Source organism: Sinocyclocheilus grahami, unplaced genomic scaffold, assembly GCF_001515645.1.
Source record: "Sinocyclocheilus grahami isolate Dianchi unplaced genomic scaffold, SAMN03320097.WGS_v1.1 scaffold223.1, whole genome shotgun sequence".
NCBI lineage: Eukaryota > Metazoa > Chordata > Actinopteri > Cypriniformes > Cyprinidae > Sinocyclocheilus > Sinocyclocheilus grahami.
Genome location: NW_015505402.1, coordinates 2145906 through 2161609, shown reverse-complemented (window position 1 = coordinate 2161609; position 15704 = coordinate 2145906). Strand labels below are relative to the sequence as shown.

General features: G+C 37.9%; 1 protein-coding gene across 2 annotated transcripts in view; it reads right to left on the bottom strand.

Annotated features, from left to right (window-relative positions):
- LOC107596807 (inactive rhomboid protein 1-like) overlaps positions 1 to 15220 on the bottom strand; it is a 32365-nt gene extending 17145 nt beyond the window's left edge. The window contains exons 1-4 of one of the 2 annotated variants that reach the window (XM_016287634.1): positions 15202 to 15220; positions 2723 to 2867; positions 2458 to 2597; positions 674 to 781 (exon numbers count right to left, since the gene is read on the bottom strand). In XM_016287634.1, the coding sequence (XP_016143120.1) occupies positions 674 to 781; positions 2458 to 2597; positions 2723 to 2839 (365 nt within the window). In that variant the 5' untranslated portion in view covers positions 2840 to 2867; positions 15202 to 15220. Of the gene's footprint in view, positions 1 to 673; positions 782 to 2457; positions 2598 to 2722; positions 3005 to 15201 lie in introns of those variants that run through there. The other variant, XM_016287636.1, reaches the window with a different exon arrangement.
- Between the last annotated feature and the right edge of the window lie 484 nt (positions 15221 to 15704).

The following is a 15704-nucleotide window of genomic DNA, read 5'->3' as shown; positions in this document are numbered from 1 at the left end:
GTCTGAATACTTTCCGTACCCACTGTATATATATATTTATTTAAACCTTAAACTGTCTATGCCAATATTTTCTTTGGAATCAAATACAACTTTTCCAGTGATTTGTACTTACTGAATAAGAGTTTTTAAAAAAGATTTTGCAGATTGGACTGCACTCACAAACAGCATTTTCATACAGGAAAGTGCATATCCACTATAGAAATTTCCATTACTTTTTTAACAATTTCTTAAGATTTTTTCGGCCTGACAATAACTATTTTAAATTGTAACTATCAATATTATATTATTATATTAAAATGCTGCTCAGCAAAAAAATGATACAAAGGCTGTCACTGGGGCTATACCCTTTCAAAAGATACACCGTGGTACCTTATTTACCCATAAACGGTGCATATTAGTGCCTTAAAGCTACACATTACTACCTAAAGTGTACATATTAGTACACAAATGGCATACATTAGTTAGTGACAGATTGTGTGCCTTATTTTCCTGAGACTATGTACTGTAAATGTTAATAGATGGTGTTTTACATGGCAACAACTACTATTATTACAACTCTCACACCGAAGCTGACTGAGCAGGAGATTGTACAGTGCCACTTCAACATGTTCCCCTGCATAGTGTGTGTTGTGTGTGAGAGCTCCCCCGCCAGGCCTCCTGCGCTCCGCTGTACCTGAGCAGGGTTCTGGAGAGGGACTGATGCCTTCTGAAACCATGCCGCCCTGCACGTTGACCCTTAATGGGCACAGTGTTAATCCTCTCAAAGTGCACCCTCCTGCTGCTGTGGACGGCCCGAGAGGACGGAGGACGGGAGGAGAGGAAGAACAGGACGAAGAAAGGAAGCAGAAGAAAAAGAGATAAAAAGAAAAGAGTGAAGGAGAAGAACTGGAAAACAGATCAACAAGAGCCAGAGAGCAAGATTAGCAAATTGAGCAAAAACAGAGTATGCCAGCAGGAGGGTTATTATCAGTGAACTCGTGTGCAAGAGTTAATGAGTAGCATATGAGGGAGAGACATGTGCTAGTCACACATACACACACAGATGCACAGAAATACACAAAACAAGGCTGAAAAGTGGCGTCGTCCACACAGAAACCATGTAAACAGGCGCACAGACACTGGTTCTTTTCAGATTTGGTTTATCAGCCATGAAATTAGGAATTTCAAACCCTCCGGCACGGGGAATCACATGCACATTCCTATTACATCTCAGCTCAAAACAATCTCAGCAAACAAATCATAAAAAAGCCTGGCAACATTCGCTTGCAACCAAAAAGGTGCCACAGTGTCGACTACAAAAGCACACACGATTCACAGATGCAAGATCAAGAACAAAGTATGCAAGATCATGGGCCACATTAATGTGCATCCATCCAATTAAAACTACTACAACAAGACTAAAACGCTATGAAATGAATGCTGGTGTAGTCATTTAGCTTTGTTCCAAAATGTAGTGAGCTATATTCTAAGGAATTGGTTACATTCACTGTTGTTCGACGAATTTTCGCATACGAAATCCAGTCATTTCAATAGGAATACATGTGATCGAAGGACGAAAGATTTCCCCTTACACATTTTGCAATGCATTCAATCTGGTCGTGCGAATTGCTGCGTTGTTACAAAAAGCTGCTTGGTTTGTTTAAACTGTGCTTCATACTTCTCTGTAGTGATAATAGAAAATAGACCTTTTTTGCTTGTGATTTATTGCTAATGTACCTTAAGGTAGCATCCGAACTGGGATAGAACTCTTTTGGTGAGTTGGCCTACAATTGTTTTTAATTTGCTTTTAGTTTGATGTTAGCACGTTGCTAAGCTAAAACAGTGGCACTCTAAAAGCATAACATAAAAACAAACAAATATTAGGTAAAACAGTCCATTTTTTATTATTTTAAACTAGTGCTGTTATACGATTAATCGCAATACACAAACATACATGTATATATTTTAAAAATATTTACATCTCTATATATAATTATATTCATATATAATTTATATTACATATAAACAAAACATATTTTTCTTAAATATATACATGTTAAAACATATTTTTCTTAAATATACACATGTATGTTTGTGCATTTATATATACATAATAAATATATACGGTACACACTATGTAAAGACAAACGTTTATTTTGGATGCGATTAATCGCGATTAATCATTTGACAGTCACAACACTAAATATATTGAGACATTACTCTTGCTTCATCCACCATCTTGGATTAATATTTTTAGTGAGGTTGTCTCATTGCATTATGTAATGGACTTCTCAAATGACACATGCAATGCTGCAAATCTTGTACCACCATTTGGAACAGTCTTGCTATACAGTGTCTATTTATACAGCCTACTAGGTTTTGGAACAGAGTTTGACCTTTGGTAAAGACATGAATCTCAGACCTGATGGGTTTGTAAGAGTCTATGTGAGTAGCAGCCACATGTAATGCCTCTCCTACCTCTTGATGGTTTGGGTGATTGAAGACTGACGCTGGAAAGCAGCTCGACGGGGGTCAAAGACATCACGTGGAGGAGAGGGGAGATGAGAGGTTTCCACAGGCATACTGACGCTGCGATGGAAACCATGTCTCTTCACGGGCTGCAGAAAGAGAGACATGGACAGGATTGGAAACCAGAGCTACACTGTGTATGAAATAATGGAATTACAAAGTCGGTATGAAGTGAGAGATAGAATTAAAATGAGGTAGACAACAGTGCTTGTACCTGAACAAAAGCTGGAGCTTCGTCCACGGACACCTGAGCGGTGGGAATGTCCAGTTTTAGCCATGGTGGCTTCTTGCGCTGCAGGCTGCTGGTGCTGTCGCGTCTGGGTTCAGCCATGCTGCCTGCCTCTCCCTAGACCTGCCAGCTACAGAGAGAGAGGGAAAATGAGATGAAGAGAGAGGTGAATTCTCAAAAGTATTGCACAGTGTGCCATTAAATCCTAAATGCAAACAGGTAATCCTCAAAGTTGAGGCTTTGTTGTACTGATAAGTTTCATGACTAATGTAGGGAATGGGACACTAGCGCATTGCTCACTGCATACTGCACACTATATGCTGTATACTGCCTCAGGGCTCATCAATAAGGATTTTTTTTCCTGATGGATTTTTCTTGTCAATATTGTCATGAGCGCCACAACAACAACAGCTATTTTTATTAACACATTTCTATACATGTCACATAAAAAAGTGCATTTAATTTTTCAGTAACACCAAGTTTGCTTAAATTGTGGAACTTGTATTTAATTATTATATATTTAAATTTATAATTATTGTAATTATTTATAATATACTGTACACTAGATAATTTTGAAAGAAGTTTATTATTAATCAAAATACATTCAAATCTATAATACTGTGAAATATTACAATTTGAAATAAACTTCCATATATTAATATATGCTATACATTTATAAAACCACTTTTGCATACAAACATGTTTGTTGGTTAGAAATCCAGTACACATATCGCTGCATACTATGCACAATATATTAGTATGCTATTCTGAACACACCAAATGTCTAATTAAAAGTACTTGCTAAGCCACCAGATGGCAGTCTAAAATCACCACAAGATGTCTGAACGCCCCCAAATTTAATAAACCCTCCTGCTGCTAAGGAGGAAACCATAAAATGTAAATAAAGAGCAGTTTTCTCATATGTTTGCATTCACTCAACATACTCAGCTCCACTTAACTGACTAATAAACATTTGTACTTTGGGGATGGAAAAGTTTATTGTCAATAGATTAAGCAAAAAGCCACTGACTTTACACTACCCTCTCATTAAAAGTGCTGTTTTGTGGCGAAGAAGGAATTTTGTGAGAGGCCATCATTATTGTGTCTTCCCGCTGCATATTCCCACACAGCCTGAGCAGAGTGTTTTCCAGATCGCTGCAGTATGCGACCAGCAGCTGAAGAGCACTAAACAGACACTCTTTCTGCTTTTCTCCATTCACTGAATACTGCTTGTCAATATGTCAGTTCAGTGCAGCCTGTATGTCTACAGAGTAGAGATCTGCCACCCAACCTGAGACTGTTTGTGTGTTTTTGAGTCGAGTTCAGGTCAGGTCTTCATGCTATTTTATATATATATATATATATATGTGTGTGTGTGTGTGTGTGTGCAATGAAAGCAAAGTCACTTTGGATAAAAGCATCTGCCAAATGTAAATGGAAAGTGAATCATTTGCAGTGCACCACGAATGAACTGCAAAATAAATGGACTGCAAAATATATAATTTTAAAATATAAATTTATAAATGACGCAGAAAATGACTCCTGATTGTTATAAAAAATAAAATTAAGCAAATATAGACAAAATTAAACATAATTCTGTCGAATTTGCAGAAATATGTTCCTAACTACATAGTAAATAAAACAAAAATACTGATTATAATTTATTAAAATGTTTTGTTGTTGTTAATTTTTTAAACACTTGTATGTATCTTCAACTACACATTGTCATATAGAGTAAACATCCAGTCATCAATGAGTCAGATGTTAAATCAATAACTGCTCTGATGGACTTAACAAGTAATTCATGAGTAAGACTGAATCATACAGTAACTTGTCAGTTTGTGGGTCTTTTCGACTGAGTAATAACTCCTATTCACATTCATTATTATTGAGTCAATTATACATGACTACAATGGTCCAGCTGTGTTTTTGCTTTTGCATGCAGCCAGCGAAGACAAAACAACAGAAAGACAAGTTTAATGTCTTTGTATTCTTTCACATATCTCATCACATTCAATTCAGACTTCAAACTCATAAATCAGAGGAAAAGACAATATTCTTCTGCAACCCATTTTTTATTCAGAAAACCCTCGCTCTGTCTAGGGAGTGACATGGAGGCAAAAGCAGTCATTCTGGGATATATATTCACCCCTCGGGAAGGCCTCCAAATCTGTTCTTGGTTACACTTAACAAAACAGGTTTAACACAGCACACCACTCTTTTAAGCTCCCATGATGGGTGATGATGAAAGCCTCTGTGAAAAATATAAATCACAGAAACACAGAGGCACACTGAAGTTCATAAACCTTGAATCTAGCAGAACCCAACTTGAAAGTTTAAACTTAAAACTTATCAAATTAGTCACTCATCAGTGGCACCATGCAAGAAAGAAGCCCTGCATCTGTAGCTCATGGTGGAAAGTTAAACACTCTCCTTGTCCATGAGAAAGTTTCTGCCCGCTGAAGAGGAATGCGGACTGATAACATCATTGGCCTTTCAGTATGTGTGCCGTGGCGTGTGATGACTGTGAGATTACAGAGCAGACAGGAGCAAAGCCGCAGCTTTGAGGACACCCCTGTCGGGCAATGCCAATGGTTTTCCACCACAGGCGAGGACTGGGCGATATCGGTCAAAATATAATCAGTCTCATGAACTGAACAGTTTGCATCAGTCTTTTTGAGTTATGACAACTTCTAATGAAATGATGTTCAACCAACAATCAATTACGTTCCTCTCACACTAATAAATCCTCGTTTTGTAGTTCTAATTCATGACTGGTGTTTTGTTTTGCTCTCTCTGTGCTTCCGCGCTCATCACTTCTTACCTAAGCTTACGCTATGCCTACGTCATACACTGGAAGACCACTCTCTGGTGAATGCGCGTACGACAGTTAGTAGAAGCGAGAGATTATGGTTTATAAAGTTTTAAATATGGACATACAATGTACATTATCGATTAAGGCGGTGCAGGGTTTTGTTTGCATCCATTGGTTGTTGATTGGATTTTGAGATGTGAAAGCACATCTGAATGAGAGTTGTTTGTAAGAAAGGGTCAGTGGATTAAGCAGACTAAATGATTGGAGCAGTATGGCATACGTCACCAGAGAGAAGGCACATGTCATGTTTCAACTGAAGATCAAGTTGATATTTTGATTAAAATTTACAAGGTCAAAAAAAAAAAAAAAGTATCGACGAATCGTTCATAAAAAGATCAATAAAATGCATTTAGAGAATTGATGGTGATTTTTTTTTTTTTATAAAAAAAAAAAGTCAACGAACTTATCGCAAATATTTAAAAAACGATTTGATATATATTGTCCAGCCCCACCACAGATAGGATCCACCTGTCAGGTTCAATATCCGAAAACAGACGCATTACAGAAATCTAATCCTGACATTCAAGCATGTCAGAACCCAAATTGGCTAATTCTGAAAGGCAACGATTATGTTTGACACAGGAGTCAGAAATGAGAAGACGCAGTTGTGCTGTGTGATAGACCGCTGGAGAGGCCTGAGGGGACACACATGAAAGCTTCCCGTCAACCCTTGAGCCGGAACAGACCACCGTGACTGTTTAATGTCTGTATCAGTATCCATGATCATCTTATTAATCTGGCTACTAAATCAAAGGACAGGCTGATTACTGACTGCATGAGAGCCATCAGCCTCGGGTCTGCACATTTTGGGATTGCGGTGATTATCTTCTACACCCCTGTCATTTGACTCGAACCCCTACAGCAGTGCTTCCTGAAAAGCTCATATGTAGCATGTGGCACAGCCTGGGCTTATGTTGCAGATGCCTAAGGTTAGTTTCAAAGAGCACTGAAGTTACATCGCCAGCAATTAATTGCCTTCAGCTTTACTGTCACATCTTAAACATTATAGCACCTGTCAATCACAGAAGCATGTTTTGGGGCTAGACTTCAAGCTGTTTCTCTAGCCTGTGCATGCATGGACACTGTGGCATCCGTCACAAGGCTGCACATGTCAGAAATCCCCAGGAGAACCATGGGAAGAACCACACAAGGCCAGCTGTGTGTTTTGCAACACTCCCTAAACTATCAGCATGTGTGTAAGACACAGGGCAGCTGTGTTCAATGCATAATGTAGATGTGATGAGATATTTATCGTTATTTTTGTATACAGTTATATTCTATTGACAATTCTAACCAAAGCGATTTTTACAAGGACAGAACTTTAGAGTAAGTTCACACTCAAAAATAAAAATTTGTGTCATCTGTTCACTTTCACTTCAAACATATGTTTGTATTTCTGTGGAATGCAAAAAGAGTTATCTGTAACACTTTATCCTTTTTAATTCACACAACTTAAAAAGTAAAAAAAAAAAATACCATTTAAAAGTCTGAGGTCACTTTTTTAAAAGAAATTAATATTTTTATTCAACAAGGATGGATTAAATTGATCAAAAGTGACAGTAAATAATTTTACAAAAAATGATATTTTATATATATTATATTTGGATTTCTTTTGATCTTTCTGATCAAAGAATGATCTTTTGATCAAAGAATCCTGAACAATATGTATCACAGTTTCCAATACTAATCAAAAATATTAAGCAGCATAACTGTTTTCAACATTGATAATAATAGGATTTTTTCTTGAGCAGCAAATCTGCATATTAGAATGATTTCTGAAGGATCATGGGACACTTAAGACTGGAGTAATGATACTGAAAATTCAGCTTTGCATCACAGGAATAATTAAAATATATATTGAAAGAGAAAACAATTATTTTAAATTGTAATAATATTTCACAATATTACTGTTTTTGCTGTATTTTTGATCAAATAAATGCAACTTTGGTGAGCATAAGAGACTTCTTTCAAAAACATTTAAAAATCTTACTAACCCTAAACTTTTTAAAGGTAGTGTGTCTATAAATTAACAACAATCAATGCTGTAACTGTATTTTTCATTGTTATTTCATGTTAGTTACTGCATTACCTAATGTTACATAACATACAGAACTTAAATGTGAAGTGATTTATCAAAATGTCCATGCCGCTCTTTTCCATTCAATAAAAGTGGATAGGGACCAGTGGAAGTTGTGGTCCACATGACTCATGCACTGAAGTCTTTTGTCTTTTGAAGCCATGCGATAGTCTTGTGTGAAGAACGGATTCAAATTTAATCTTGAATGAAATTTCATTTTTGAACAATCTTTTTAGGTGCCCTGTTCAAAGTCACAGTGCTGAGAGTTTGATAGACATAGCTCATGTGAGGTTTGAAAATACAGCCTTTCAGTCAGCAGCCCAGATCCTGACCCATCCACATCACACAAAGTTATTAATTAGGGTATTTTATGAAGGATTTTTTAATATCCTCTAATGTGTTTGGCAGGTCATGGGAAGGATATCCTTGAGGAGGGATACCATAGACTGAATTCTACACATGGCTGTCATCCAAAGGATATGAGACCTCTTTAAAGGTATTCATTCAGATTTATGCTTCCACATAAAAAAGGAAATTGCCCCTCTCAAAAGCTTCAAAAAGATCACTAGTTATGAAAGTTACAAAGCAAGTGAATAGTATCACATCGAGATGTCAAACATACTTTTGAGGAACGCTTGTCTGAACAAAACTTGCATTTCAAGACAGCTTGTGCTAATGGGACAAAATCTGCATTTTAGCGTTCTCTCTTCCTGGCTGAACCACATGTGGTGTCACTCAATGTTTTTCTTTAAAATCCAAGCTCTTTATGTAGCCATGTAGTGATTTGTTTTGACTGTCCGATTAGATCAAGAGAAAGAAAATCTTGGCTTTCATCTTGAGGTTACATTGTTCCTGATTAGCTTCCTGCCCGTGTGTTACCCCAGGCAAAAGCCTGCCACGAGCTAAAACTTCCTGTTTTAAAGGGGTCATATGATGCTGCTAAAAAGAACATTATTTTGTGTATTTGGTGTAATGAAATGTGTTTATGCGGTTTAAGGTTAAAAAAACACATTATTTTCCACATACTGTACATTATTGTTTCTCCTCTATGCCCCACCTTTCTGAAACGTGTCGATTTTTACAAAGCTCATCGGTCTGAAAAAGCGAGGTGTGCTCTGATTTTCCAGCTATCCAGTGCGTTGTGATTGTCCGAATTCCTCAAGCGTGTGACGGAAATGTTACGTCCCTTACCATATTGTGATGCCCGCGGCAACCACATGTGACGACCCCGGGCTGGACTCCGCTTCGTCCACGGTGAAAGCCGATCCGGCGATCGACAGCGCGAAGTTGAAGTATTTCCTCAGCGACCAGCACGGATTAGCTCTAGGCATGACGAAGCGATATCGTCCTCTTTTGGAAGGCCAAACAAAGTAGTTTCGCTTTCACAATGAAGTACATAGCGCCTTCACGACATGGCGGCGGTGGCAACAATACTACAGCGAGAATAAAAGTTACGCCTTCTTTCTTTGCATGAACATTTGGGCGGCGTTATGCAAATCTTCCCAGATAGTGACGTAGGTATGTGGGGGCGTGTTAGAACGAGCCGTTTTAGGTAGGCGTGGCTGACTCTTAACTTTTATAAAGAGTATCTCTTTGGATTTGAGACTTTAGTCTTTGCAACTTTACAGATCTTCTTTATGCACCAAGAGCTTGTAACACCAAAGAGAAAGGAAAAATTTAAATTGCATCATATGACCCCTTTAAGACATTATCCATCTGAAACATTTGAAACTACGACTGGTATTTACAGAAAACTAAAGTGTTGCTTAAACTAGTGCAGGTGCAGTATTTAAAATAGGGAATTCAAGACATAGGATAACATGCAAAAACAGACTGACTGTTGAGTTTTCTCTCACTGAGACACGAAAGTCTTTTATAGGGGCTTTATTTTCCTTTTATGATTTGTATGATCTGTTCACACCACAACAGAATACAATAACTGGTTGAATGAGTGCTAGTCATGCATGGCAGGTTGTGTAGTAATGGATAGAGCAACAGTTAGAGTGGGTAAGAGTTTAGATGCTGAATGTGTGAGTGTGTGTATTGGGGTGGTGAACTGCTGAACTGCATATTGTGCATTTTTCAGCAAGCCTTCTGTTTCCACATCTCAAGCCACTCAGGACAGACCCTCACCACCAGCAGACCAAATGGAAACTTCCTCTCTGAGATTTTCCACCATTTGAGCCTAATATAGAAAACCCTGCCAAGCCAGATACGATTGTTTTTGGAGAAATCTATCTGATTGGATGACCTGCCACTGCCAATGTCTAACGGCTGATAACTCTGATGTGTGTGTCGAGTTTCATGAAATTCTAAGCATGTTAAGAGCCTCAAAAACACCAAAGAAGAGTTTTAAAGTTAGATGTGTTGCCATGGCAACACTTTTTAAGATATCAGTAATCCTTTCACAGTTTTACATCTGACTTGTCTTGATATTATCCTGATGAATATGAAACTTATGAATATGAAAAGTTATGATATTTTCATCCATAACTGTCTGGTTTGGTTCAGCTACCAAATCAGACATCAAGAGACTACAACGGACAGTCAGGACTGCTGAGAGGATTATTGGTGCCCAGTCTCCAAGATCTTTACATCTCCAGAGTGAGGAATAGGGCTAAAAAAAATCATCTTGGACCCCTCACTTAAATCAAATCGGGTAAATATAAGATGATGCTTTCAAAGCATATTGAAAATGACACACTTCCTGTTGTCAGTTGGTGGCGCTATAACTTTGATCAGCCTCCATCAACAAACAAACTGCTGAAGTTCTGTCAATGCATGCTAAAGTTATAGCAAACTTCTTGTTTCAGTTTTTTTTTTTCACCATATATTTATTGCCTCGCCATGGCCAAACCATTCAAGATATCAAAAATCCATTCGCAATTTAGCATTCTCAATATCTTGAGATCATGTTGACCGAGTTTGGTGGCAATTGGATAAACTCTAGGATTAGAATATCAAACTCAAATACCAAATGTCATGCTTTTTTCCGCAAATCCCTGAATAGCCAAATTCCTGTTGGGTGGAGCATATGAGTTGCACTTTGAAAGTTGTTCAGGTCAATGAGATCTTATATGTTTACATAGTTTCATATGTAAAAACGCATGTATGTATGATATATGGACCACAACATTTTAGGACATTCTGCGCCCCCTATGGGCTTGGGCCCTAAAAATTGGTCTGCTTCTCACAAAAAGCTGTGTATCACAATATATAATGACCACTTTTATGGTGCTTTTTTTGTTTTTTAAAGATCAGCAGTCCCAGTCTGCATTCATTTTCATTGTATGGAAAAGATAGAAAAGAGCAGCTTGGACTTTCAGCAAAATCGCTTATTTCGTGTTTCACAGAGGTTTGGAACATACGGGTGAGCCGTGTGAATCCTTCATGAGAACAATTCCTCTAGAAAGCACTTCAGACTCATGTAAAGAGGAGAGTTCAAGCCAAGCCGATCTTATGAGAAAAACATAACTATTTTATGAGGTGAATTAATATGAATTTGTACAATGTGAATCAAACAGAAACATACAATTTTTAGAAAAAAAGTAAGCATGAAGGTCCACACATAAACCCTAATTGGCAGGTCACACAAAAACATATGAATGAATTCATAAAAATTCAGCACCAATTGGCCAAATGGAAAACAGTTAAGTATTGCAAATTGCTTGTTGGTTCAAGCAGTACAGATGGACACTGTGTTGTGTGCAGGTACTCAAGTCTTGCATGTGTTTGTGTTTATTTGGGGTAACAGGGTTTGATTAAAGAGCCCTGGGCCAGAAGGAAGTGGTTTAATGAGTGGATTAGGAAACACAGTGATGGATGACTTCATTTATTTGTGTGTTTGAAACAGTAGTCACTTCCTTCCTAAAGACTGAACATCCTGGCTTTCAGGAAGGCTTCGCTCTCTCTCTCTCCCTCTCTTTCGGTCTCGCTCCCCACAATCTTTTTGGACCCACAGTTCTCGTACACACAAGCGGCCACTCTGCTCACAGCATTTAAGCTCCCCCAGTTGCACACATACCATAAAGCAGCCAACAATGTTATTTCCGCCCATGCCAAGCTGACTTCTCCTTTCCTCTTGTACACTACCAGCAGTGTGCTGAGAGGATCTGCTCAGTCTCAACAAATCAGCCTGAAAGGAATTCCCCCTTTACTCCCAAACATGGAAAGACTGACAGTTGGACTTTAAACTGTAGCATTGTGTAACTATTTCACTGTGCAAGTCAATGGTCATGATTAAAAAGATACACACATGGGAAGTGTGCACAATCAGTGCGATCATGATTCACAAAAATCAATCAGTTGATGGTAGCCATTGTCTTCCATTCTATTTCCATAGTATGGAAGTCAGTGGCTATCCTTCGAATGTTCAGTTGCTAACATTCTTTAAAATTTCTTCTTTTATGTTCAACCGAAGAAAGAAATTAATACAGGGTTGAAACAACTTGAGGATGAGTAATTTACATTTTTGGGTGAACTATCCCTTTATTACAGTATGTCAATTGTTCCTCTAGTTTAGAGGAACAATAGTCACACTATTAAAAAAAACCTTTTTGTAAGAGGAGGGGATAGATTTGTGACTTTACATTGTACTGTACTGTACATTGAATAACATTTATTTTAATTACGTTTGAAATAAAATGGCAAGAGTGAACATCTCCAATATTTTTTTAAGTACTTTTAATAGAAACAAAATAATTCATGGCGAAGCTTGTAATTTCTGCACCACTAGAATTACCAAAAAAATTCAAAAACGTAAACAGAATGCGCTGTTTTACAGTTGGTTGGCCAAACAGAAAATGTTCAGCCAATGCTATGTTTCAGGCTGGATGGATGAGGTCTCTGTGGATGGAATATGAGAAAGCATATTTACAATATAGGGCTGGGTGATAAATTGATAACGATAATCGATTTAAACTAGTTTAAAGCCAGATGAAACAGCGCTGACAATAAGGAGAAAAACTGCGCAACGAGACTTTTCAATCTACAAATCACCATCATTTACCATGGGTTTACTGTAGCAACACTAACTGTACCATGCTATTGTGGCATAAATGTGGGATATTCATATAAAATTGTATTATATTATTATTGTAGACATGTATTAAATGTATTAAAGGAGTAATTGAAAATAATTACAGTATTTTTCTGTGATTAAGCTATGGCGTTTGTGAACAATCTGCAGCCAAGCTACTCAAGCTAATACTACTGTCAGCTCAAGCTACTGTCAAATGTGCATTTCTAAGAGACAAAATTTTTTTATTATTAATATTGCAGCCTGCACTGCAAGCTGTGCTGAAGATACGCATCATAAAAGTCAGTCAACACAAACCTATTTCATGATTTGAAACAACATCACTCTGAACATGCATAAACTAAGAAATAAATTTTTCTATTAAGAAAAATTACTGGAAAAGTGTAAAGAATTCAAAAATGTGAAGTGTTTGCTATGTTCTGACAATAAAGAGTAGTTTAAAACCACAATTAATGGTCTGGTTTCTTCAACTTCCACACGCAAAAAACTGCCTTTAAACTGGAAAGAAATAAAGATTTAAAATGTATCGTGATAATTATCGATATCGACTGATATGTCAAATTTTATCGTGATTTTTTTTTGGCCATATCGCCTAGCCCTATTACAAAATCCGCAAAAATACATTAGTAGTAGTAATTTATTAGATAAAACAGTTGAGAAATCCATTATCTCATTCTCCAGCGCTACAAAAGACCAACCTAAGAACAATATGATCTTTCTCTGGGTGTATGTTCTGTTGTGTAACTCCAGCTCATCTACAGTCTGTCAATCAGTGCAAGTGCAGACTCAGACTTTTTTTTCAATCTTTTTATAGCACACCAATTATGAAGCTGACAACAGCAGGGGAGTTGCTCAAGCTTGGTGGATGATTCTGGACAACTTTTGAAACCGATTAGGAGTCTAAAAATAAAGCCCATCATCTAGGAGCAGAGAAAGCCAGCTGACTGTGCTGCTACTGCACACTGCTGCCAGAATGACATAACCAACAGTAGAGCGGCACGCTGAGCCCATGCTTCGTCTTCTTATGAAGGACAAGCCGGTATGACAATTAACCATACTTCAGCAGAAAGAAGTTCTGAAATGCTTCAATATGAAATCAGAATTCTTTTTCTTTCCTAATATGTAATCCTGGTCTTACTGTGCACAATTCACTGTCAATCCCAAAGGAAAAAAGTTTTATAATCTACCATAACTCTATGCCATAATGCTGGGGTGTTGCGGGTAATAGCTATGCAGAAACCTGATACTGAGTCCCAATTCGCATACTATTCATCCTAAATATTTGAAAACAGATTTAGGGGCCCATCACACAGAACATGTCCTTGCGTCTAAAAATGCGAGATGCAGCGCTCAGGAATGGTTTGATAAAAAAAATGCAGAGAATGAGACACAAGGTAATCTGACAGCATTGCATTCATCCCTCCACCAGCGCCAAGCCTCTGGTTTGCTTGTCATGTGTTCATGTGTTTTGGAGGAGGCGTGGCTTTGGAGAGTGATTTGTTGGGAGGGTGGGATCTTATGCTTTCAAAGCTAGCTTGCTATTGCTAGCCTCTCCGGAATCGCCTACCCTACCTTTAACTCGACATTGTGTCTTAACAACGCAGTGCTCATGTGCAAGATGCTGAAAAAGATCACACATCCGTCTAGCGTGTTTACATAGAAAAACAATAGAAAAGTAGCGAATCCGAATGAAAAAAAGTGTTCTGTGTGAACGGCTCCTTAGTGTGTCCCAAATCCTATTAGAAATGGGCATTTTTCAAAAATATTGTATTTGAATATTTAGGCTAGGTTTTTGTCACCATTTCTGAACAAGCTTATGATTAGACATTGTACACAACAATGTTCTACAACAACGTTATGTTATATCTCAAAGTTTTTTGTTGAAAAAAAAAATTAGTTTTTTTGTTATATACAGTATATATAACAAAAGCATTCAACTAGTACAATCAACTTGTTAACACGCTCCTCAGCACAACTCAGTGCATTTAGTTATAGCTGACTTTTAATTTGCGCGCTTAGGATTTATCATGGATTCCCTGCACTTATGGCCAGCAAAGCAACTTGTAGTAACATTTTTTAATAGTGTTTTTATTTTTCGTATATTAATTACAGATCGAATATTCGAATATTCGACTATTTGTGCACACCCCTAAATCCTAGTATGTTAAATTAATTCCAAAAGTATTGCCCACAATGCATTGCGAGTTGGACGCGGATTCGATTAGATCTACAAGCATTAACAAAAAAAGTGTTAAAAAAACTACAAAAATCGACATGCATGGTAATAGTTTTGTGCTGATAATACTTAGAGTTAGGGGGTTGTTCAAATACCTAATCGCAAGTATGAGCAATAGTAATAGTTATGCGAGCACTAATAATATCATGACCATCCAATAGCAATCCAACGATAAGCTGCTGGATAAATTCAAGTCCCACCCTTCATTACTTCCAGATGTACAATCTGTCTCACTCACATTACCGAAATTAAATGCATTCTATGTCATGTTGTCTTTATAGGAGATGGGGGAGGGTCGATGGTCTGTGCAGCAGGCCTTACATTCAGCATCCCTTCTCATCAGACGGAAATACTCCGCAGTCACCCATCAGACTGCATACTCCTGAGCTGCTCGCGACCATTACGTTTCTGAGTGCAGACTGACACTGTGACATGTGACAGTCTGTCACCTCGAACCATTTCATCCAACATTAAAAAACAAACACGCACACAGGAATACCCTTTGCAGCTGACTCTCTGATCATGTATCAGGGCAGCAGTGGCCAGGACCGGCTCCGTTTCAGTAGTGGGCGGAGCTTCTGCCGCTGCCCATGTTTGCTCAGCATGCCTCAACAGCACAACAGGGTCTTTGCAGGGGAAAGTAAACACTTCAAAGTGACCAACTGCAATCTATGAAGTGAGCTTGCAACATGTGTGTCGTGCTTAAAGTGACAGTTCACCTGAAAATGAAAAGTCCTGTCC